The 26,455-nt window shown below is 45.1% G+C and overlaps 1 protein-coding gene across 1 annotated transcript in view; it reads left to right on the top strand.

The window, feature by feature from the left end:
- LOC129830426 (plexin-D1-like) overlaps positions 1–26,455 on the top strand; it is a 96,761-nt gene that overhangs the window by 58,350 nt on the left and 11,956 nt on the right. Inside the window, exons 13-29 of the mRNA XM_055893004.1 lie at positions 6,197–6,342; positions 9,998–10,103; positions 11,738–11,877; positions 12,199–12,378; positions 13,024–13,108; positions 13,252–13,518; positions 15,134–15,283; positions 16,937–17,051; positions 17,620–17,727; positions 19,680–19,792; positions 20,814–20,918; positions 21,817–21,947; positions 24,329–24,527; positions 24,694–24,840; positions 25,030–25,186; positions 25,398–25,501; positions 26,264–26,327. Coding sequence (XP_055748979.1) covers positions 6,197–6,342; positions 9,998–10,103; positions 11,738–11,877; positions 12,199–12,378; positions 13,024–13,108; positions 13,252–13,518; positions 15,134–15,283; positions 16,937–17,051; positions 17,620–17,727; positions 19,680–19,792; positions 20,814–20,918; positions 21,817–21,947; positions 24,329–24,527; positions 24,694–24,840; positions 25,030–25,186; positions 25,398–25,501; positions 26,264–26,327 — 2,317 coding nt within the window. The remainder of the gene's footprint in view (positions 1–6,196; positions 6,343–9,997; positions 10,104–11,737; positions 11,878–12,198; positions 12,379–13,023; positions 13,109–13,251; positions 13,519–15,133; positions 15,284–16,936; positions 17,052–17,619; positions 17,728–19,679; positions 19,793–20,813; positions 20,919–21,816; positions 21,948–24,328; positions 24,528–24,693; positions 24,841–25,029; positions 25,187–25,397; positions 25,502–26,263; positions 26,328–26,455) is intronic.

The raw sequence follows: 26,455 nt of genomic DNA, 5'->3' as shown, positions 1-26,455 counted from the left end.
GGCCTGCCGGTGTAACTGCTAAACTGCTTTCTGACTGTACGCTGTACTGCATGATTGTAGTCAAATCAAACGTTTTTTGTCACATGAAAACATTTACCAAGTAGACTAAAATAAAAAGGAACACAATAACCAGGCTATATACAGATTGCACCGGTACTGAGTCAGTGTGCGAGTGTATTTATATATTTTTTAATTTAACCTTTATTTAACTAGGCAAGTCAGTTAAGAACAAATTCTTATTTACAATGACGTCCCAGGAACAGTGGGTTAACTGCCTTGTTCAGGGGCAGAACAACAGATTTTTACCATGTCAGCTTGGGGATTCGATCTAGCAACCTTTCCTTGCCGCCCGGTTACAGGTGAGTTGAGGTAATAAACTGGTCCTGAATATCTCTTTAAACTAAGAGCATTGTGTTTGGTACAAATCATTCCCTAAGTTCTAGACCTCAGCTGAATCTGGTAATAAATGGAGTGGCTGTTGAACAAGTTGAGGAGGCTAAATTACTTGGCGTTACCTTAGATTTTAAACTCTCCTGGTCAAAACATATACATTTAAGCCATTTAGCAGACGCTCTTATCCAGAGCGACTTACATTTTACCTTTTTTTAAATTTAACTAGGCAAGTCAGTTAAGAACAAACTTTTATTTTCAATGACGGCCTAGGAACAGTGGGTTAACTACCTTGTTCAGGGGCAGAACGACAGATTTGTACCTTGTCAGCTCGGGGATTTGAACTTGCAACCTTTTGGTTACTAGCCCAACTAACTTACTAGCCCTCTAACCACTAGGCTACCCTGCCGCCATATACATTCAATGGTTGTAAAGATGGGGAGAGGTCCATCCGTAATAAAGAGATGCTCTGCTTTTTTGACGTCACTCCAAAAAGCAAGTCCTGCAGGCTCTAGTTTTGTCTTATCTTGATTATTGTTCAGTCGTGTGGCCGAGTGCTGCAAGGAAAGACCTAGTGAAGCTGCAGCTGGCCCAGAATCAGAGGGCTGATATATCAGAGGGCTGATATAAATACTATGCATGCCAGTCTCTCTTGGCTAAGAGCTGAGCAGAGACTGACTGTATCACTTCTTTTTATAAGAAACATTTGTTGAAAATTCCAAATTGTTTGCATAGTCAACTGACATACAGCTTTGACACACGCACACACTTACCCCAGAAGACATGCCACCAGGGGTCTTTTCACAGTCCCCAAATCCAGAACAAATTCAAGAATGCATACAGTATTATATAGAGCCATTATTGCATGGAACTCCCTTCCTTCTCATATTGCTCAAATTAACAGCAAACACTTCACGGCACAACGCCCGTGCCCTATTTGACATAGTTTGTATGTATTGATATGTAGGCTAATTTTAAATTGATGTAGTTCTGTCCTTGAGCTGTTCTTGTCTATTACTTTTCTGTGTTATTTCATGTTTTGTGTGGACCCCAGGAAGAGTAGCTGCTGCTTTCGCAACAGCTAATGGGGATCCTAATAAAATACCAAACACCAAAATTGTGCACTGAAGTCCACAAGCGAAGGGAATAGGTGAGAGGAGGAGAGCACGTAGATAGTTAGGAGAAGGGATGTAAGATGTGCGTGACCAGCTGTAGGGAAGTCAGGCGCAGGAGAGCAGAACTGGGTAATAACCGGAGCAGTTTAATGTGCAAAACCAACGGCACCCAGAACAACAAAATATGGGTACAAAATAACCTGTCGCGAACCAGTCAGAGTGCACAAACACTTTACAACAAACAATTTCACACACAGACATGGGGGGAACAGAGGGTTAAATACAGATAGCAGATAATGGACCCTATCAGATATTTATGTAGTTGGTGCTGTATATTAATATATGTGGGTTCGAACTTGAACAATTATTTGCTAGTTTACAGTTGTACAATTTACAGTTGAAGTCGGAAGTTTACACACACCTCACATGCTGACCAGACCGGACACATCACGTGCGTGAGTGTCACAAAATAAATTTAGAAATCCATGTTATTCAATTATTGCACCCACACTGCTCGCGCGCGCCAATGAGCGTCTGCGTTGCCAAGGGCTAACACGGAACCAAAACTGGCTGCGCGCGTGCGCCATCGTGCACCATTGTGGATAAATGTATTTTGTCCACCCACACCAAACGCGATCACGACACGCAGGTTAAAATATCAAAACAAACTCTGAACCAATAACATTGATTTGAGGACTGATCGAAAAGCATTAAACATGTATGGCAATTTAGCTAGTTAGCTTGCACATGCTAGTTAATTTGTCCTATTTAGCTAGCTTGCTGTTGCTAGCTAATTTGTCCTGGGATATAAACATTGAGTTGTTATTTTACCTGAAATGCACAAGGTCCTTTACTCCGACAATTAATCCACACATAAAACAGCCAACTGAATCGTTTCTAGTCATCTCTCCACCTTCCAGGCCTTTTCATCTTTGAACTTATATGGTGATTGGCATCTACACTTTCATAGTATTACCACGACGACCGGCAAAACATTTCATCTTTCAATCACCCACGTGGGTATAACCAATGAGGAGATGGCACGTGAGTACCTGCTTCTATAAACCAATGAGGAGATGGGAGAGGTAGGACTTGCAGCGCGATCTGCGTCAGAAATAGGTATGACTTCTATTTTAGCCCTTGGCATCGCAGATGCTCGTTGGCGCGCGTGAGCAGTGTGGGTGAAATAATAGAAAAATATGGATAAAAAAAAAAAGCAAAGCTCTCGCCCTCCTGTCCAGTCTGGTCAGCATGTTAGCCCTTGGCAACTTATATGCTTGTTGGCGTGCGCGAGCAGTGTGGGTACAATAATTGAATAACATGGATTACAAATGTTATTTTGCAATGCTGGCGCACGCGGCGTGTCCGGTCTGGTCAGCATGTAAAATAGAAGTCATTCATATTTAAGATCACACTACAAGTCCTGCCTCTCCCATCTCCTCGTTGGTTATAAATGTTTAATGCTTTTCGACCTGTCCCCAAATTAATGTCATTGGTTCAGAGTTTGTTTTGATATTTTAACCTGCGTGTCGTGATCACGTTTGGTGTAGGGGGACAAGATACATTTATGCACGATAGCGCACGATGGCGCACGCACGCAGCCGGTTTGGGTTCCGTGTTAGCCAAATACATTTATACTCCGTTTTTTACAATTCCTGACATTTAATCCTAGTAAAAATTCCCTGTCTTAAGTCAGTGTAACCGATGTGAAATGGCTAGCTAGTTAGCGGTGGTGCGTTTTGTGGAGCGATGGGTAACGATGCTTCATGGGTGACTGTTGTTGATGTGTGCAGAGGGTCCCTGGTTTGCACCCGGGCTGAGGGGACGGACTAAAGTTATACTGTTACATCAGTTAGGATCACCACTTTATTGAAATGTCAGAATAATAGTAGAGAGAATGATTTATTTCAGCTTTTATTTCTTTCATCACATTTCCAGTGGGTCAGAAGTTTACGTACACTCAATTTAGTATTTGGTAGCATTGCCTTTAAATTGTTTAACTTGGGTCAAATGTTTCGGGTAGCCTTCCACAAGTTTCCCACAATAAGTTGGATGAATTTTGGCCCATTCTTCCTGACAGAGCTGGTGTAACTGAGTCAGGTTTGTAGGCCTCCTTGCTGCATGCCCTTTTTCAGTTCTACCCACAACTGTTCTATGGGATTGAGGTCAGGGCTTGTGATGGCCACTCCAACACCTTGACTTTGTTGGCCTTAAGCCGTTTTGCACACAACTTTGGAAGGATGCTTTGGGTCATTGTCCATTTGGAAGACCCATTTGCGACCAAGCTTTAACTTCCTGACTGATGTCTTGAGATGTTGCTTCAACATGTCCACATAATTGTTCTTCCTCATGATGCCATCTATTTTGTGAAGTGCACCAGTCCCTCCTGCAGCAAAGCACCCCCACAACATGATGCTGCCACCCCCTTGCTTCACTGTTGGGATGGTGTTCTTCGGCTTGCAAGCGTCCCCCTTTTTCCTCAAACATAACGATGGTCATTATGGCCAAAGAGTTTGTTTTTTGTTTCATCAGACCAGATAACATTTCTCCAAAAAGTACAATCTTTGTCCCCATGTGCAAACCGTAGTCTGGCTTTTTTATGGCAGTTTTGGAGCAGTGGCTTCTTCCTTGCTGAGCGGCCTTTCAGGATATGTCGATATAGGACTCGTTTTACTGGGGATTTAGATACTTTTGTACCTGTTTCCTCCAGCTTCTTCACAAGGTCCTTTGCTGTTGTTCTGGGATTGATTTGCACTTTTTGCACCAAAGTACGTTCATCTCTAGGAGACAGAACGCGTCTCTTTCCTGAGCGGTATGACGGCTGCGTGGTCCCATGGTGTTTATACTTGCGTACTATTGTTTGTACAGATGAACGTGGTACCTTCAGGTGTTTGGAAATTGCTCCCAAAGATGAACAATACTTGTGGAGGTCTAAAATAAAAATTCTGAGGTCTTGACTGATTTCTTTTGAATTTCCCATGATGTCAAGCGAAGAGTGACTGAGTTTGAAGGTAGGCCATGAAATACATCCACAGGTACACCTCCAATTGTCTCAAATGATGTCAATTAGCCCATCAGAAGCTTCTAACTCCATGACATAATTTTCTGCAATTTTCCAAGCTGTTTAAAGGCAAAGTCCAATTAGTGTATGTAAACTTCTGACCCACTGGAATTGTGATACAGTGAATCTTAAATTAAATAATCTGTCTGTAAATAATTGTTGGAAAAATTACTTGTGTCATGCACAAAGTAGATGTCCTAAACGAATTGCCAAAACTATAGTTTGTTAACAAGACATTTGTGGAGTGCTTGAAAGTGTATGTAAACTTCCGACTTCAACTGTATGCTCCTTGCATATAAAAGCCCGTAGCCTACTGTACATGGTAAGCTGTAAGGGATGCATCCCTTTTTAGTGTGGAAAACCGCTGTGAGGATTTTTCTACAATATTTGACACAATTACAATCTTTATTGAATAAATATACAATTTCAGCAATTACATGTGGAAATACGTATTTGAGTGAACAGCAGCAGATAAAACAGAAAGTGAATTCTCTTCTCCCTCTCTACCCGGTTTTAGCTTGCCATCTAGCATGCTAGGTTTAGGATATTTACTAGCCCATACCAGTGACAAACAAGCTATGTTATTGACATATGGCAGCACACAAACAAATCTAGCTCACTTATTTTGCGAGCTAGAATGAAATAGACACAAATTCATTCAGAAGATTATAGCTAGCTATAGCAAGCTAACGTTAGCAGCTGCCTCTTCATCAATAAGCAACTGTGACAACATTGATCCTAAAATCAAAAAATGTGCTTTCCTATTGAGCAAGTTCTTCTATCAAGCCCTCCAAAAAAAACACATCTCTGGGGCTTCACCGAAATTCCATCAGATACGCGTCCGTATCCATGGCCGAAGCCCCACATTTCAGTTTAGCCTGCACTTGGCAGGCTGTATAGAAAACTCCCCCGGAGCCACAGAATGTTTGAGATGCTTTAAAAGCCACAATGATGGAAGGGGCAGCATCCACTTTTAGAAGCAACTTCTTGCTGAACCACTCCTTCCATTGTTAATAGCCATGGAAGCTCAGGGACGAAATGTGACCCGCAGATAGACGAGCAGACGCCCAATTGGCCCGCCTCATTCTCACAAAATGTTTCCCACTTTTACAAAGTTTTTCATTCATCATAACCAACAACGTGGCGTTGTGGGATTTCTTTCAAAAGTTAGAGCTGCATTGGAGCAAACCTCAAACACAACTTTTAGAACAACATAATAGTATAATAATTGATTTCATTTTATAATTTTTTCTTGGTGCTTTAATTCACTAGTATATGTGTTTCTGGCATTGAGAAATAAGTGCCAATAAGTGTTCTTATTGAACATTTTAAATTGACACTTTGGCAATGAGGCCCTTTATCTGATTCCCAAGAGTCAAATAAACGTGTGGATACCATTTGAATTGTCTCTGTGTCCAGTATGAAGGAAGTTAGAGGTAGTGTTATGGGAATCTATGCGTATCTGCTAGCAAAAACGTTCAGTTTTACCGGTCAGGGAACGTATGGGTTCGTTTCCACAACCAATGTAAAACCAAATATATACGTTCCCACAGCTTCCAAAGAACCAAATATGCTAGCTGGGATATAAGCGGGCACTTACCCCTCTCTTTTCCTCCTCTCTCCCCCCTAGATCTCCCCCCAGAGTGGGCCGTTGGAGGGAGGTACCCTGCTCACGGTGCAGGGTAGGAACATGGGGCGCAGGGCTGATGTAGTGGAGGTCTCCATCGGGATGTTCCCATGTACAATCATTCCTGACCAATACACTGTCTCTGTGGAGTAAGTAAAGGTCTTATGATTGATTGATTAATTAATTGATTTCATTGGTTGATGCATTCCTTTGTTCAGTGTCTTCTTGCACAGGTGTTAGAATTTTTGTAATGATGCTGTTGGAGCAATTTATTAAAGCGTAATATAGAAAAGCACTTCTCATTTAAAAACATTCCGTTAAAATAAATGAGACACTTCAAGGCCCACAACACTATCACCAAGGAGACAGCAGAACCCTGGGTTGACACCTGCACATAGTATTCCATGGAAACACTGTAACTATAGGACCACATCTCAACTTCCATACCGATTTCCATAATGTTCCTCGGATGGAAATGTTTATCTCGTCCCGCTCCACTGGAGCCAATCACGCAGTAGTAGAATGCAGACCAGTGCTGGGTTGACCCACAGGTCTAACCTGTCACTACACACTCCCGAAAACACACACACATTCCAGGTCACTCCAGACCCCGCGAATCAGATTTCACATCAGGGATGACCTCACCCTGCTTGCTCGTCCCTCATTGGTTCCCTGAGCTGGTTGTTATGACAGCAAAATGTTTCCTCTTCGGAGGTAGTGGCGCTGACAAACCAAAACATGTCAGTTTGTCTTACAGCAGGCGCACACACTGAATAGATGCACGCACACACACACACACACCTGCGTGACCTCACCAGGACCGTGGCTGAGACAGGTGTCTGTTTGTGTGCTGAGAGGTCAGAGGTCACAGCTGAGTGCCAGAGGGAAGTGTACTGCTCTGGAGAGAGAGATGAAGTCAGAACGTGTCAATAGTTTCAAGGTAATTAATCATGTAGGCTAAGTAGGGGTAACTAATTCAGTACCCACTCTGGACACATCTGTTGGGGAAAGAGTAGAAATCCAAGCAGTTCAAGATGCCAACTCTTTCGTATCCTTGAGTGTCCTGGTTGGCTCCCCTCTCTACCTCAACACATACACGCACGCACCAAGCGTGTGCACGCGCACAAGCACACATACCGCCTTCCTCGGGCTCCGTTGCTGATTATCCTGGTCCCCCTCTCTGGGTAAATATCCAGAGATGTTGCTCATAGTAGCCAAAACATCACGTGCTAGGTCGCAAAATATTTCCTCTCTGGGCGGTGGAGGAATGTAAAGCCAGGTTCTGTAGTAAAAAAATAATTGTGTATATACTATAGTAAAAACTGTAGTGTTTTTGCAGACTGCAGTATACTGTTCTATTTACTGTAGTGTTTTTGCTGAGTATAGTACGGTATACTGTAGTATTTACTGTAGTGTTTTTGCGGACTATAGAATGGTATACTGTAGTATTTACTGCAGTGCTTTTGCGGACTATAGAATGGTATACTGTAGTATTTACTGCAGTGCTTTTGTGGACTGTAGAATGGTATACTGTAGTATTTACTGTAGTGTTTTTGCGGACTATAGAATGGTATACTGTAGTATTTACTTACTGCTTTTGGGGACATTACTGTAGTCCAGAAAGAAAACGCCACATGGAAATATATGAATCCATGTATTTAACAATGAATAATGCAAGTCTTGGCGATATAGGCTCTGCTCCTTCAGGGTAGGTCACTGCCCAAGCAAAGCGTCAACACAGAACCTAAGGTGGAGGCTGGGGTGGTGGTGGGAGCAAGAAGCCAGTGCATAGTAGCAGTAAACGCAAGCGGCAGCAGGATTATTGAGCAGACCCGGTCAGCTTAAATAGGCCGCCAAATAAGGTAGGCGTGATTGATACTAGTCTCTAATTGATGCCATCTTAGCTGATGCGTCAGCCTGAGGCGGGGCATTCGGGTTTCCTTTCTGAACTGGCTCCGCTTAATTATTTACTAAAGTGATTTGGTTTTATTATTTTTGACATAGAAGTGGAGGGCTTTCATCGTGAGGAAACTTACTGGAGAAATACTTAAAGAACATATTTTCCAAAACTAGGACTGGATTCTGAACGTAGAGTTCAGAGCTTCTGCTTTTTTCTATAACTTGTAGGGAACACAATATATGAACCCTACTTGACATGTATGTTTCTCATTTATGGGTGGCACAAATTGGGATATGAGGGAGGGGAATTTGCACTGTTCTTATGTGGATAATACTGTAAGGTTTACTATAGTATTCTACAATAAACCACAAAATGCTATACTGAGTACTACACATGATCGAGGGATACTACAATGTTTAGCAGAGTTTTCTACAATATACTACAGTTTACTACAGAATTCTATAGTAAGTACTGTAGTATTCTATACTACACTTTCAATCAGTTGGCCATTTATAGTTAAAATCTGCAAATGACTACATTTGTCTGCTTTGAAGTTAGACAATAGCCATGTACTCAGTCTTTCTGGCATTAAGCAGTTTCAGGTGGAATAGTTTTTTTCTGATGTCATCAAAAGCCAGTTGCAAATCCTGAAAAGCCTTCCCCATTCCGAGGCACAGGAGTAAACACGTGTGTCGTCAGCATACAGGTGGAGTTTTGTGGAGTTTACATTTATATTTCTACCCACTTCATTAATCATCCCGGCCAGATGCTGTGACTCATATCCACAGCTATCTATCCACTGTAATAATACAGACTTGGATAGAATTCACGAGAGCTGCTTTTTTGCTGTTTCATCTGTGACCTATACTTGAGCTAGGTTTCACATTCATTTACCAAAAATGATTAATCATTTTCCCTAGAGGGGATCCCATTGCATTGAGATTGAAACTCTCTGACGTGGAAATCTGCCCCGAAAGCTGTGAATTTGGCTGCAATCAGTTACTTGTTTCAAAACAACAAACAACTACTGGGACTTGATCCAGCTCTATGAGCTCCTTGATCCCCTTCACACCCATCCTTCAGCCCAGCCCTGTTTCTGGTCTTGCCCTGTCTCTGGGGTACCTATCTCATGTGACCCTCAGATGATCAAGCCTCGTGTCAGTCAGCGACTAGACCCCTGATTGGGTTGCCAGGTATTTATGGCCGTTATAGAACCAACCACCTGACTAAATAAACTGCCCGCACGTGCTGAACAAGAGGAGGGTGAAGGGATGGGCTTCGAGCCATGCGGGGTTGGGGTGGGGCGTCATGGCTTCCCATGTGTTTATTTCTGTGGGGAGTCATTGTATCATAGCCTGGTCCATGATCTGTACCGTATATGTTTTAGCCAGTTCCTCCGACTGAAATACAGCAGGGCCAAAGCACATATAGATCCGGGATCTGGCCTTGCAGAATGTTTTCTATTGCTCCATCACTGGATGGATAATCCCACTGCGTCCCTCTGGTCCCAGTACTGTGTGACAATATGAGGCTTAATTAGAGCCATGAGGTTATAAAACAAACATCCAGTCAGCTCGTTAAGCCCCTCTGTGTTTCGCAGCATCTGGCCAGGGGGGCTTTGAAGTCCCCCTCCTCTGGGTTTAGCCAACACTGTGCAGTACTTACCATAGATATTATTACGGAACCTCTAAGGATCTCTATTGTAATGTCTGTGTTTCCCTTTTTTCTAAAAGTTGTGAAACTCATGAAAAAAAAAATATATATATGTAATCCACAGTTGACACAAAAACATCCTAAAAGGCAATTGCCAGAATTCTGTGCTGTTCCTGTAGCGATGATTTTGGTCAGTGTTGGTTCAGATTAAGGGTGTCTGCTGACCTTACAGTTTTGCGTTCTATCTACAGGCTGGTGTGTGTTACTGGGCAGGCCGTTGATCCCACAAAGGATTTCGTCAGAATTACTGTGAACCAAAAAGCAACGGGGTTGTCCAAAGAGGCCTTCTCATACTTGGTGAGTTTGTTCTATCCTCTCTCTCTCTCTCTCCTGCTCTCCTTCCCCTCTCTCTCCTTCCTCTCTCTGTCTCTCTTCTCTTTCTCTCTCATTGTCTCTCTCTCTCCTTCCTCTCCATGTCTTCCTTCCTCGTTTTTCCTCCCCTTCTCCCTGACCTGCCTTTCCATTTTCTTCTTCCTATTCATTTACAGTATTTCTTTGCTGTAGTCTTTCTCTTTCTCTTGCTGATTAAATCCACAATCTCTCCATTCTTTCTCCTCCCTCCTCTCTCTCTCTCTCCCCAGTCCTTGTTCATACTGGGAAAGTGTTCCCAATGTGTCAGTTGAATGTTAACAGATGCGTCTTGATATTCAGGAATGCAAGTGTGTGGGAATCTTCAAACGTTCATTAGAACAGCAACTAAGCACTATTGTCATCCAGAACTCGGTGCCAGCAAAAACAAATATGCCGCTTGTTGAAATGTCCCCCCTCTGAATTCATGACCAGCCGAGGCTGGCTGCTTCTTCTGCTAATTGACCCTGACCAACACTGTCTCCCTTTGGATTAAGACTACACAGCCTGTGGAAATTCCCATCTAAGCCCTCTGTTTCTTTCTTTTGGTCCCATGTTTCATGAGCTGAAATAAGAAATCATAGAAGTGTTCCATTCACACAAAATCTTGTTTCTCTCAAATGTTGTGCACAATGTGTCCCTGTTCGTGAAACACTTTTTTGGGGTTCTGAGAAGTCCTTTCTGCCCCTTGCCACTTTCTGGGATGCTGCCCCAGGGTGTGCGGGAAAGAAAGGTAGAGAGGGGAGAAGGTGATTTCTGAGGAAAAGGGAAAACTGTTCAGATCCAAACGGAGACCGGATGTGTGCCTCCTTTGCACCTCCTTCCTCAAATATCGGGCCGGAAACATCTGCCTTTTCCTTACACACACACACACACACACACACACACACACACACACACACACACACACACACACACACACACACACACACACACACACACAATAGACACACACACAATAGACACACAATAGACACCCCTGCCCCATTCACACACACACACACAGGAAGTGGATTGCGTCAGTGAGAATGAGAGGTCCTCCCTGGAGCCAAGGTTCACAGAGGGGAGAGAGGCTTCGGAAGTCTCCAGAATGCTGATGCTGTAGAACTGTATAGCTGTATAGGGATATCTGTCTTAGCCCCAGGGACCTGTCCTGTGTATGTGTGTTTTATGTGTGTGTGTGTTGCTGTACTGCTGGATAGCAAAATATATCCCAGCCCCAGGGATCTGTCATACGTGGCTGAGATGAACGCAAGGCCATAAGGCCTCAGTGCAGAACAATACTGAACTGCAGGGGTGGGCTACTCAACTTTAGTTTCCCAGGGCTGCAGTGTCCACAAGTTGTCAAACTGAAAATGTGTTATACTCAGCAACTTATTTAGCTGAGGAAACCAAGCATATGGTATATATACTGTAGACATCTACTGTATAGATTATGATTTGACTCATTCAGTTGCAGTGCCACAATGATGCAACACCAGCAGACTGCTGCCTCAGAGGTGTGGACAGTACATGACAGCGTAACGACAACGTAGCCTCATGGCACATGAATACCAACACATATGTCCCATCTCCCTCCCCAGGTCCCCAAGCTGCTATCCATGGAGCCTAGAAAGGGCTCTCGTTCTGGGGGAACCAGGGTTACAATCAAGGGGGAGCACCTGGACACTGGCTCCCAGATCAGAGTCAAGGTCAATGGTACCCAGGAGTGCACCATCCTCACGTGAGTCTTGCCGTGGGATTCGCAGTACATTGTCATCACTGTTGAACTTGCGTATGTTGCTGTGCAGACTCTGATGGCTTTGTTGATGCTGAGTGTTATTCTAAAGGAGACGGTCCAGTTGAGTTGTTTAGTTATATCATGTGTGAGATATTGCTCTTTTTTTCAGCTGATGCATTTGAGGGGCTATTTTTTGAGGGGCTGTTTTTGTTCTTGGATGTATTTGTTATGGAAGCTCTTAGTGTGTCGTTTTATGATGCTGATTGTGTGGTATTATTCTGTCGTGTGTGTGTGTGTGTGTGTGTGCGTGCGTGTGTGTTCCAGTCTAACGGAAGACACCATTGAGTGCACCATGCCTGCGGCCCTGCACGCACACACCGAGGCGGTGTCGCTGTGTGTGGAGTTTGAATACATACCCTGTCAGCGCTCTGAGCTCCTCACCCAGTACATTTATGAGAAGAACCCCAGCATCAGCTCCATCAAACCCAGACAGAGCTACCTCAGGTACAAGCACACAGTGCGTCATAATGTCTATGTGCTGGGCAGTGGTTTTGGCGATGCATTTATCAAACACACTGTTCCGTTGATTATGCAGTGTCTCATACATACAGTAGAAAACTGTACCGTCAGTGTCCTGCGTTGTTCCGTTGATACATCTAGCCTTCCATAGATTCTATTTATCCAGTGTTTCAAAGATAATCCAGTGTTCTGTTGATACCAGAGTATGACAGCATATAGAAAATAGGATTTCAGTCACTATAATGCTCTCGTAGTTCCATTCTACCACAGGCACTCTCTTGGAGGGTTTGACTGGTATCCCACCCAGCCACAGAGATGACATACTGAGTTAATGTCTTCCTGATGTATGCTCTGTAGCTTCTCCACCGGGTTTGCATGTGCATGCGTAAGCACCTGCGTGCGTGTGTGTTGGTTTGAAATGACACCGCATGTGTGAGACAGACCTATGAGGGAGGGAATGGTGGGTCGGATTGGCTTGTGTGCCGACTCTGACTGTGTGTGTGTGTTTGCACTGTCTCTGATTCTGTGGTTACGTGCACGTGAGTTTGTGCTCTCCGTCTCTGACCAGAGTGGTTGTTTGGGTGTGTCTCTGTGTTCTATGCTTTTTAACCGTGTGTGGTTGTGTTCCAGTGGCGGTCGGACCATCACAGTGACGGGGCAGGGTTTTGACCTGGTTCAGAGCGTCACTATGGAGGTGCTAGACATCGGACAGGCGGTAAGTAACAGCAGGGAACGTCTCAAGCGTGAATAGATAAACTCCTGAAGTAGCTAACATCTTAGAAGCGAAACTTGAAGAATGGACTCCTGCACACTTCGAGGTGATGATTTTTTTTTCTCATCCTCCTGGTCCCTCTCTAGGCCTGTAAGGTGCAGCCTCCCTCCACGATTACATGCTCCTCCCCCACCTCTAGCCAATCTCAGCAGGCCACGGTAGAGTTCTTCCTGAATGGAGTCCTCTACACGGGAGACAGCCCGGTCTTTTACGGCCCAGGCCAGGAGGAAGAGGAGGAGCCTCACGGAGGTCACTTCCTGTTGGAGTACGTGGAGGACCCTCAATTCTTCACCGCCAACAAGGAGAAGCTGATCAAACACCACCCCGGGGAGCCGCTCACGCTCATCATCAACGTATGTGACAGCCCAGCGCACTAATGGGAGAGGGTGGGGGGTGGGGAGTTTTGTAAGTGACAGTTTAGTCCACCAAAATAGGAGAGGATGGAGCAGGATGAGAACTGAAAGGCACATTGACCAAGGTGATTACTGCACTTGCTCTCGGAACTGTCCAGTCCTGTCAATCTGACTTCATTCTGAAAATAGCAATCATGGCTCACTGTCTTTGTATTCATACTTTAAAAAGATAAAAGACTATGTCGTTCTGAAACCCGGGGTGTGTTTAGTTGAGGCTGGGCTGTTCAGAAAGAATGGGATTACAGTACAGGACATGACCGCCACCTCTTAGCAGATAACTCAGTCAGACATCTTTGTGTGAGGTCCTGTCTGTATTCTAGCTGACCTAAGCTACTGCCTCATAAACGACTACCTCATATAGGAGAGAGGACTAAGGGTCTTAATGTTAACAGTCATTAAAAACTGCTGGATCTCCACTGGTGCTGGTACAGACCCTGGGTGCCGCCAGGATGAGACACAGACAGGGAAGTTACAGAAATGGGTTCTCTCTTTCTGCCCCTCTCGCTCTCTTTCTGCCCCTCTGTGCGTATGTGTGTGTAAAGCTGGGGCCTTTACAGGAATTTCTGCCTCAGCCCTGTCTACCTGGGTGATGTAGGGGCAAGGGGGTATTCAATGTTGCTTCTTGTTTTCTTGACGAAGGTGGATTCCACTTTGGGTGGACCAGGCTGGATGTTTGTGGGCTTATCCAGGTTCAGATAATGTTGGATGGAGTAGAACGTGTTTTTTTTTTATGGGGATTGTTGTTTGGTTAGATCCTATATTAAGGACATCTGTTGGAATGTGGGTGGGTTTTGTTTGCTTTCATCCTGTTTTGGTCCTTGGAATTCATTGTTTCATGTATGTGTTTTGTCTGAGTGTGCATGTTTGTGTGCCTGCCTGTGCATTATGCAGGTGTGTGTGTGTGTGTGTGTGTGTGTGTGTGTGTGTGTGTGTGTGTGTGTGTGTGTGTGTGTGGGGTAGTGTGTGTGTGTGTGTGTGTGTGTGTGGGGAAGTGTGTGTGTGTGTGTGTGTGTGTGTGGGGAAGTGTTTGTTGACAGAGACCCAGGGGGTGGCATCCTGCAGAGGGGACAGTACATGGTCCTGAGGGTGTAATCACAGAGAGGAAACACTGGGGATAAACATACAACCTCTCCTCTTCTCCTCACACAGCAGCACTGATGGGTGGGTGGGTCCGTGAGTGCGTGCGCATGGAGGGGACCAGTGCTCCTACAGTGCATTGATGAAGGAGTGGCTGGGGTTTTGATGGACAGTGTACGTCATGACAGTCAGTGGGTTAGTCAGTTTGGAGAAAGTGTTCTCTCCATGTCTACTGTTTGATTCTTTAAGATGACCTCTCACTCTGAGGAGTGTTGTGAAACTGAATGAGTTTGGTTCTGGACTACTCAGTGGGTGTGTGTGTGTGTGTGTGTGTGTGTGTGTGTGTGTGTGTGTGTGTGTGTGTGTGTGTTTATGTGTGTGCCTGTGCTTGTGTGTCAGCTGTGCCTATCCAAGACAGACCATGGTGTCCCTAGAGCTCTGACTGACAGATGGCTGTTTTTGTTTGGGTCTGGCACAGAAAGGACCGAGCAATCTGGAACTGGCGCCGGAGGAATACTCAGTAATGATTGGCTCCTATCCCTGTGACATCAGCTTCCACAACGACCAGCTGTTCCACTGCAGCATCAACGGATCGCTGGGCTCCAGTGAAGGAGAACTGCCTGTCACCGTAAGTACATCTGCATTATATTTTAAAGGCTACTACTTTGGACCACTTTATTTATCAATGTTTTGAAACGGTGTCCGGTTTGGTTTAACTACCAACTTAACTGTGCCTCGATGATTCGGCTGAGAGCAGAGGGACGAGCAGGATGACAGGCCACTCTTGGTCAGGGAACAGGGCGTAACAGTAAACGAATCAAAGAGTAAACCAATCTGATATCTGCTCATCTGTTATCTGCTCATCTTTTGTCTGTCTGTCACGCTGTCCAGCCGAGTCACACGTGTAGGGGGACACAGGCACGCAAGCATGTGCGTAAGCCTGCATGCAAGCGTCAACACACACACACACACACTCTGGGCTTCAGCTGAAATTACACTTTCTCGGAAGGGACGTTAGGACTTGCCCATATGTTTTTTGTTTTGTCTAAGAAGTCTCTCTATAATAGAAGGGCTCAATCAACTAAACCCTGCTTTGCTCTGATAAAGACCCACCCTCTCTCTTCCTCTCTCTCTCTCTCTCTCTCTCTCTCTCATTTTACTCTCTCCCCCCACTGTCTTGTCTGTTGCACATTTCAGTTTTGAGAGGGCTTATTAGGGAAAATAAGGCCGTTGAGAGCAGTGGATTAGAATGGCCATGTTTGTCTGTCTGTCTGTCAGTCTATGTCCCTCACAGACAGTCAGTGAGGCGTGAGTCACAGAAAGAGAGAGAGGGAGGAATGGAGTGTAGGAGGGGAAGAACTCTCTCAGGATGTCCATAAATAAACACATGCAATTAGCAGACGAACACAGAGGACAGGGGTCAAACAAGATGTCAAAACACTAACGGTTGGGCTGCCCTCATCCCTCGTGTGTGTGTGTGTGTATGTGTGTGTTTAGATATTTGTGTGTGTACCGGTAAATGTGTATATTTGTGTGTGTGTGTGTGTGTGTGTACGCTAGCTCCCCCCAGTTTAAAAGATATGCAAATGCTTAGCTTCTGGGCATTAAAACAACCTTTCTGATTTATTCAGTGACTTTTCAGTGGCATACTATTTTTACCTCCTTTTTTTCCCTTGGCTCAGAAGTGAAGCTGAGCGGGAGCTGTGTGTGAGGGGTTGTGTGGGCTGCTGTACCCCAAACCAAATATGAACACAGAACAATGGCATTTCTTTCCAACACTCGTTCTTGCTTTGTTTTCATGGTTTGGAGAAAGAATTGGTCATACCAGAGAGAGACCCCGCAGAGAGAGAGACCACTCGTACCCCTCCTCAGTCCAGGAACAGAAGGATATGGGGAATAGGACCTAGAAGCAGACGTTCTGAATTTTGTCAACAAGGTTGCGATAGGGAATTGGGTTGGACAACCAGAAAGCAGAAGTGAAAGTCATCCCTCCAGTCACATCTGTTTACCCTGAACTGGCTGACTAATACCATCACACACATTCCAGTGTGTGTGTGTGTGTGTGTGTGTGTCATGTTAGCCTGAATGTGTATTTGTCTGATTGTGTGTGTCAATGTGAGATTGTGTGCATTTCTATTCCTCAGAACATATGTTTGCATTTGTATGTTGAAACAGGCCCGCTAAACACCGTTCTCTCCCCTCTCCCCTGAATCCTCTCTCCTCTTATCTCACCCTTTCTTTCACGCTCTCTCCTTTCTTTACTCTTTCTCTCCCTCTCTAGGTGCAGGTGGGTAACTTCCAGAGGATCATAGCCAAGGTGCAGCTGGGTGGTAGTGAGCTGGCCATCGTGGTGTCCATCGTGGTGTGCTGCGTCCTGCTGCTGCTGTGCACTGTGGGTAAGTGTCTGGGCTGGTGACGTTGCCGGGGATGATGGATGCCTGGGCTGCCTGGCGACGGATGCTCCAGATGTGAGGGAGATAAAAGGATCTCTGGGGTTAGGGCCTCTCTCCCCCAGTCTACACCGCACAAAGACACCACTGTTACCACTGCTCCCAGTGTGTGCGTGTGACGTCTGTGTTTGTGTCTGCGGGTGCGAATGTTTGTCCTCACGTAGTTGTATGTCTGTGTGTCTTTTTTAATGTGTTTGTGTGTGTGTGTGTGTCTTTTTTAATGTGTTTGTGTGTGTCTTCGACAAGTGTGTTTTTATTTCTCTCCAGAAGCTGTTTATGTATGGAGCTTTTACACATGGAGCATGTCCTGATTCATTACAACATGTCAACCTGTGATAACAGGATATGGCTTCAAAGACGTCTATTTATTGACTCGTATGTCTCTTTCTGTGTGTTTCTCTCCCACATACTTTCCCTCATTCCCTTTTGTCCATCCTCCTTCTCTCTCGCCCTTTTCCTCTCTCACTCCATCTCCCTTGCCCCATCTCTCTCTCACTCTCATTCACACACACAGCTCTGGTGGTGTACTGTACTAAGAGCAGAAGGGCGGAGCGCTACTGGCAGAAGACTCTGCTGCAGATGGAGGAGATGGAGTCCCAGATCAGAGAGGAGATCCGCAAAGGTTCAGAACCACACACACACACACTTGCACTCTCTTGTACTGGCAGAAAGGCAGGCGTTTCTGTGTGATTCGTAATGCTACCAGCAGGTCTCTCTACACTCAGATGTTATTAAAGCTCCATTGAAGTCTCACTCATGTTCTCTGATGTTCCTGGGCCAAGGCTACATGTGGGGAAACAGAAAACATGCACCTTCACTTAGGGATAGGGCTTTTATGTGTGTGCGCTTACGTATGTGTGTGTCTGTGCAGATATGTGGTGGCAGCAGCAGTTGAAAGATGTGTGCATAGTTAGCGTGACTCATAAAACACACAGACTGAGCAGTGATCACTCACTCACTCACACACACACACACACTAACACACACACACACACACACACACACACACACACACACACACACACACACACGGTGGTCACACACCGCTTCAGATGGAAGGGGGGTCACTGTGGGCCAGTTTGAAGGCCACTGAATGTCTGAGCGACCAGATTTATTGGACAGATAGATAAAGATGGATAAAGAAAGAAAGATAAATGGAGAGGGGGAGATGTAGGGGCAGGAGTCAGGGACATGTTTCTGTGAGGAGAGGTGTGGGAGGAGGATGAGGGAAAGAGGAGGAGGGTAGGTTTGTTAGAGGACACATAGATGTGTGGGAAATATACCATGACAGCGCACCACACAAGGTGTGGAACAGTGGCAAAGGTACCCACAGGACAAACAGAATAATATTAGTCTGAGGAGAGATTAAATAGCATTAATACAACAAAAATAATTCAAAACAAACTCCTTGTCAGGGGCAGGGGACAGGTTTAGGAAGGGAGTAAAGAGGCTGGCATATTGCAGGGACAATTTAACTAGGCAAGTCAGTTAAGAACTAATTCTTATTTACAATGACAGCCTACTGGGGGACAGTGGGTTAACTGCCTTGTTCAGGGGCAGAACAACAGATTTTTACCTCGTCAGCTCAGGGATTCGATCCAGCCAACCTTTCCTTTACTGGCCCAGCGCTCTAACCACTAGGCCACCTGCCGCCCTAAAACCAGATCACACGTGTCAAACTCATTCCACGGAGGGCCGAGTGTCTTCCGTGTACTCGATTGATGAATTAAGGTCACTAATTATTAATGAACTCCCCACACCTGGTTGTCGAGGGCTTAATTAAAAGGAAAAACCAAATACCTGCAGATACTAGACCTTCCATGGAATGAGTTTGACACCCCTATCTAGATGAATGAGAATAGTTTGGTACGTGTGGGAGGGATACGGTGTGTGACTGAAGAGCATTGGAATTTGGCTGTAGAGTCAGTCATTGATGGTCAGGCCTGACCAAAGGACTATTTGTCAGGGGATGTATTATCCCGAAGGGAAACGCTAAGAGGGAGTTTTGGCCTGACACAGAGATATACACACACACACACACAGAACGTCTCCATGGTGATTATTGTATGAAACTTCTCATCCTGAGGAAGGAAGAGCTTGTCCATGAAGAGATCTCCCATGTCCAATAACGTTGACAACACAGCCCCTCCATGTCTCATAACAGCTTGTAATGACAGAACATAATCCACTCATACCAGAACCTATGAGACCCATGTGTTTAGATATGCTGATACTGTTCTTGTGGGTTTTACTGCTAGCACACATGGTTCTGATAGGAGACTCTCAGATTGAATCTGGCAGCTCTGATTGTGTTTTGTAAATATTTCCCTGCATGCTGTGCTGGACTGCAAATGCTGGCACGGTCATGTGACACCAGAACATGCTAATGTAGTTAAACCTAGGTTCTGGGATATTCTAGAATGTGAAAGAACGTTCTAGAACTAGGTAGAGACATATGCATGGTTCTGGGCCTGTGCTCTGGAATAAAAGACAGAGTTGTCTGAGGTGTTCTCGACTAAATGTCCTGTGAATGGTGGTGAGATGTTGTCCTCTAACCCTGTGGTGTCCCTCCAGGCTTTGCAGAGCTGCAGACAGATATGACAGACCTGACGAAGGAGCTGAACAGTAGCCAGGGAATCCCCTTCCTGGAGTACAAACAGTTTGTCACACGCACTTTCTTCCCCAAGGTGAGTCAGTCAGTCACACACACACACACACCTTCTTCCCCCAAGGTGGGTATCACCGTACTACAACCATTAGAGAGAGATTTTTCGATCAGAAACCATTTCCATTGAATAGTTCTTCACATATCCAAGATATTACCATCCCAAAACTTTTCAAGCGTGGTGTGGTTTTAGTCACTAGCGGAGAACATATATTTGTTACAGGTAAGTGTTTTCTCCGTTCTGGTGTGCTATCCATCTGTTTTTCCACAGACAGAGATACAGACAGAATAGTGTGGTTCATGTTTAAACATGATGTTTCAAGGAGACAGGACAATGCTGGGCACTCACACAGGAAAACTTTCCCCACTTATGTAAACACACTGCTACACACAGGACACATTCTTCTCCTCACCCATACACACGTTTACACTTTTTTTATGCACATACACGCTTTAGTACAACCTAACAATGGCAAGGAGCTTAGCTGGTAGAGCTCGTGTCAAACTCATTCCACGGCGGGCCGAGTGTCTGCGGGTTTTCCGCTTGTCCCTTTGTACTTGATTGATGAATTAAGGTCACTAATTAGTAAGGAACTCACCTCAGCTGGTGGTCTAGGGCTTAATTGAAAGGAAAATCCAGAAACCGGCAGACACTAGGCCCTCTATGGACTTAATTTGACACCCCTGGGTTAGAGTGTTGGGCCAGTAATCAAAATGTCGCTAGTTTGAATCCCCGAGCCTATAAGGTGAAAAATCTGCCGATGTACCTTTGAGCAAGGCACTTAACCCTAATTGCTCAGGGTCGCCGTTGATAATGGTAGACGCTGGCCGTGACCGCACTCTCCGAAGGTGTCTAAGGGCTAGTTGGGATGTGCAAAAAACACATTTCCAATCACACATGCGTTTGAATACACACTTGTACATGTGTGAAAAGGGACAAATACAAGCACCCACTCTATTGTTATCATTATTATGTACTTACTCCAACATCGCCGCACACACTGTCTGCACACTGATTCTGTCTCTCTGTGTGTTTATCTCAGATGTGTTCAGACTATGAGAGGAGTCTGGTCCAGCCCGTCTATGAGAACAACGCCCTCGGCCCACGAGCCCTCCCTGAGACACACCCCCTTCTGCAGGACTGGCAGGTAAAGAGTTAACCCCCTGAAGTGTTCCACTATCCCTTCTGCTCTCCTCTACTACCTCCAGCGCCTCTGCTTCACAACTGGGTCACACTGATTACTACGTCTCCACGGCGAGGCTGTTGATTAGGAGTAACTATAGAAGGGAACCGCAACTGTGTGTGTGTGGGTGCATGTGTCTCCATCCGTGTGTATACATTGCATTTAAATTCCCATTCACCAGCTGCCAGTCCTTATGATTCTGGCAGTTTTCATGTTGTCAAACACTACCCCAGCCCACCCAGACACTGGCAGGTTGTTGACACACTTCCCACCATCTCCATGACAATGGCACCACACACATTCTACTGTTAACCATGCAGACAGCCATCTCTGGTTGTGTGTGTGTGTGTGTGTGTGTGTGTGTGTGTGTGTGTGTGTGTGTGTGTGTGTGTGTGTGTGTGTGTGTGTGTGTGTGTGTGAGTGAGTGAGAAAGAGATCTACTATTGCATCACTGCATGGTTTTGGGTCAACAGCCTGGGGAGCCTGTCTAAGAGTGATAAAGTGTTTCAGATCCTTCCCGTGTTTTCCAGGCCACAGCGTCCAAATCTCACATCGGCCATTTATCACCGCTCTCCTGTCACTGTGAAAACAGGAGCATATTGCTGCAGTCCAGGGGGAAAGACTTTTATCAGAGCACTGCTTAGATGCACCGTTAGATAGGATATCCTCTCATTAACTAGGCTGAGAGAGAGCAGGTGAAAGCTCAGAGGTGGAAACTGCATAACAACTTAGTGATCGTACCCTGATCATATGAAGTTATGAGGTGGATTTGGGTTCGGGAGGAGGCTGATTGAACAGGTTGGTTCAATACACATACTGTAACTCCCTCTTTTCTCTTTCCACATTCTCTTTGTCTCTCCAGCCCTCTAACACAGCCAAGCCTAACATTGAAGAGGGCATAACTCTCTTCTCCACTCTTCTCAACAACAAGCACTTCCTGGTTACCTTCGTCCACGCGCTGGAGCAACAGAAGGACTTTGCCGTACGCGACAGGTAACCGTGAAAATCATGACAGCCATGCACACTTCAAGCCCAAAACACGGTTACTGTCTACTGCATAAGGCCCCGATTCCAACCCAAGTTAAACATGCGTAAATGGAACGTCAATCCCTTTTTATGCATTTTTCTCTGTATGCGTATTCCGACCTTGAATTTAAGCATGAAGCTATTCACCCGCTTTTCGTTGGGGGGTGGAGATCAAAGAAATGAAGGTGTGGCAGAGGTGTGTCTACAGATAAGTGATATTCTGACCTTGACTTAATTCTCTCATAATTCCACCAGTTTTACACGCCAGGAAACCATTAATAAGGTAGAGTGAACCTGCCGGTTTCAAGTGTAAAAAACTTTCTTTTTTTCCATAGAAGCAACAGCAGTCTCCATGCGCTGTAGTTTGTAAATGGAGAAGAGCTATTGATAAGAGCTAGGTAAATTAGTAATCCATTTGGAGTGCATATACCGGTTGTTTCAGATGATTTTTCCTTACGATCCCTGGAGACGAATGTGAAACCATCCACATGGAAGCGAACTGAAAATCATATCAACATGACATGTATTGCGGCCCCTTTCCAACACTGAAATAGGTTATAAATAGCTGTGACGTTATTCAGAATTTAAAATGTGCGGTCTAATAATTTAATGTTTGCGCTTTAGAATGTTTAATTATAGCCTATGCCCAGGCTTTTTTCATTTTTTTTTTTTTTTACAATTTGTATCATGTTAAATATTAGCCACGATCGGGAGTCACCGTCAGTAAAACCCACATACATTTCCAACGGTCACTTTAACTTACATTTTGCATCATTCCATTCCATTTCGTTTTACCTTTCTTTCCTCTGCCACGTCTGTGTAGTTGTTCCCGAGGGTCGCTAGCATTAGTGGATCATATTAGGCTAACGTTGTGCAATAATTTGGTACATGTAGCCTATTTGAATCATTGTGGAAGACCACACATAGCAAGAACCTGGAGCCTGGTGCACGCTTTACAATGACTGGACCGTTGTCAAACAGTTCCGCGATTAGTGAGAATCAGGGTAGATTTACAGGACTATTGTTCAACCCTTATTGTATACTTTTTTTCCCACCTTCAAATATTTCAGATTGAATTTGAATATGACAACTTTCAGGATGAATCAAACCACTGTCTTCGTTATTCATCAATATATTTTGTGATTACAGGCTCTCCAAACCTGTTTTTACATAACTCAAAAATGTGCCTACGTAATCTACAAGATCAGAGTATATATTCTACCAGTTTGTGTTGAATAGGAGACTAATATGCATATGAGTTTCTTTTATTGATCCCTATTTTCTGAACCAGTTCTCTCAATGTATTCTAGTCTGTCGCCAAAATTCAAACTAAAGGTACACAGTATTTAAAGGGACGGCTTAAAATGAAGATAAATGTACTGACAACCCTATTGAATGTTGGCCAGCAAGCGGGAGGGTTGTCAGCGGTTGAATTACATTTATTCAGCGCGCGCAAGGGAACCACGCCTGCAAAGCCTGTTGCACACCTGCACAAGGTAAGTCTGAATACCAACTACTGAGAAATGCGTAGGAAAGGCGTAATTTCCTAAGTCGGAATCGGATTCTAACTAATGACCCTATGTATCCACCTCTTCCCAGTTCAAAGTGTTTATGTGTAGAATATGACAGCTCCATACAACACATCAGCATGTCAGTGTAAAACCAATGCTGTTCTGGAGGCTCTTCAAAGACCTGGGAGATTCCCGAGTACCACCCTTAGCGTAGTTGCCAACAACCTGATGAATCCGGGCATATCAGGGATATCTTCAACCCAGCTTCCTTTTCTGCCGAAAACTGGATTTAGGAACTCGGGCATTTATTTGACTCCTGCTACATTAGGTTACCTGAGACCAAACCGCTTCCCTCCCTCTCCAGGCTAAGCAACACAGCAGCCATAATGTTTCCCCTACCTGGTCTCCTAGATGAAAGGATCTTTGTTATGGAAATCACCCCGTCCACACCCTCTGTCCATTTGGACCACTCATAAATAAAGGGGAGCCAGTTCAGCAGGGAAACCCCAGTGTGATGGCGTCAGCTAACATTGCACCAAATGTATTCACACTCTACTTACATGTGGTCTATTGAAGTTGACCAGTTCTACACATGCTTCCTCAATGCAGGATGTCACACGCACACATGCGCTGGTGTCTCTTGCTCATGCCAAATACTATGCATGGTTATCTTTTCTAATAAATGGTTAAATGTACAAGTGGTATTTCCTTTCTGGACTACGTAACTCTGTGTGTTCTCAGGTGCGGGGAGTAAATCCTCTTGCATGAATTGGGTATGTCTCTGCAGTCTGTTCTCACACACATGTTGGTGTTTTTCTTCTGTCTCTCTTTCCTCAGGTGTAGCCTGGCGTCCTTGCTCACTATCGCCCTCCATGGTAAACTGGAGTACTACACCAGCATTATGAAGGATCTGCTGGTGGACCTGATCGACGCCTCGGCCGCCAAGAACCCCAAGCTGATGCTGCGACGCACAGAGTCTGTGGTGGAGAAGATGCTCACCAACTGGATGTCTATCTGCATGTACAGCTACCTCAAGGTGTGGGAAGGATGGAGGGATAAAAAAAGACTTACCTTTTACCTTTTTATCAAATCATGAGGATCCACTGTCAATGTTGTTGAACCCCTTACTGAGAAACATCATCCCCTCGATTCTCAAAGCGTTCTGTTACGTTTTTAACATGTTACTGTGATGTTTTCTCCAGGAGACAGTGGGCGAGCCCTTCTTCCTGCTACTGTGTGCCATCAAGCAGCAGATCAACAAGGGTTCTATAGACGCCATCACAGGGAAGGCCCGGTACACCCTCAACGAGGAGTGGCTGCTCAGAGAGAACATCGAGGCCAAGCCACAGGTCAGTCACAACACAGCAATGCTGGTTTCATATACTGATTGGTTAATAAAAAATCTAAAAGTCTTGCTGTATGCATGTATCATGTGTCACTCATTCACCTCTATATAATCCTGTTTATAATGTCCTAATTAAATAATTGTGACCTACCCTGCCTACTCTAATGTCCTCCCTCTCTTTGTGTGTGTCCAGAACATCAACGTCTCGTTCCAGGGCTGTGGGATGGACTCTCTGGCCGTGAGGGTGATGAACACAGACACAATCTGCCAGGTGAAGGATAAGATTCTAGATGCCTTCTATAAGAACCTGCCCTTCTCGCAGTGGCCCATGGCAGAGGACGTAGACCTGGGTGAGAGAACTGTATTTTATTCTCCTTCCTTTATTTAGATTGATTGAGGAAGACATTTTTTGAAAGGGAGCCCTGATCAACTCTTGCTTTGTAGCTCAACTGACATGACGCTTATACAATAGATGGCCAAATGCATTTGAAAATGTATAACATTTTGTCCCTTCCCTCGTCCCTCTCTCCCTTTATTTCCCCCCTCTCTGCTGTGCTGTAGAATGGTTTGCGTCCGGTAGTAACAGCAGGATCCTCCAGGACCTGGATAACACTTCAGTGATGGAGGATGGCAGGAAGAAACTCAACACAGTCTCGCATTACCAGGCAAGGCTCTGCTCCCACAACACACACACCATCTCACCTGTGCGTGCGTGAGTGCGTGCATACGGGAGGTTGTGCGTGGTGTGTCCCCATTAACACACTCACAGCAAGGGTGGAAGTAACAGAGAGGTGAATGGTGAAGAGTCGCTGTAAATGTTGACTGCCCAAGGGGTGCCACATTCTGTTTAATCTGTGTTCGCATACAGATGGGTGTCAATACAGTATGTGTGTGGTGCCCTCTGTGACTGTGTTTGTTTATGTCATCATACACATGCAGTATGTTATTGTGTGATTTCTGTTTTTGTTTGTATCTGTCATTGTCTGTGGCTATTTGTGTGTTTGTCTTGGTGTATTTTTTTTTGGGGGGGGGGTCTTTTCTATTTTCTAGTGTCTTAAAATGTTTGTAATGTGTCAGAGTAATTCTGTGTGTCTGAGTGTATTTGTGTGTGTAAACAGTCGGGCGGTGACCTATAACCTTTGCCCTGTTACCAGTGCTGTTACGTGCTCTGTTAAGTTAGTGCCGAGTTGTGAAGGCAGTGAGGCACAGTGTGTACTAACAGTCTCGGTTCACTGACAAGGCTGTTCAATCCATTTCACCGTGTTGACTTTAATGAGCCCAGCCAGCCCCCCTGCAGCCCCCCTGCCACTTCAGACTCACACACACACCCGAACACACACACACATACCCTGAGGCAGCGGGTAATGATCCAGTTCTCGTGCTCCCCCTCTCACCCCTGTCCCTGTGACCTCTGAACCCTCCCACAGATCCCAGAGGGGGCGTCGTTCGCCATGAGCATGAAAGACAAGAGAGACAACACCCTGGGGAGAGGTAGGTCACACACACACACACACACTCTGTCACCTTGTCACACACTCCTACATGCTTAGAAAAATACAAACTTAATTACGGTAAAACCACACACACTCACTTCATCCTGAGCATATTATGGTAAAACC

The sequence above is a fragment of the Salvelinus fontinalis genome, chromosome 31 (genome assembly GCF_029448725.1).
Source record: "Salvelinus fontinalis isolate EN_2023a chromosome 31, ASM2944872v1, whole genome shotgun sequence".
Lineage (NCBI taxonomy): Eukaryota > Metazoa > Chordata > Actinopteri > Salmoniformes > Salmonidae > Salvelinus > Salvelinus fontinalis.
This window is presented reverse-complemented; position numbering and strand designations above follow the sequence as displayed.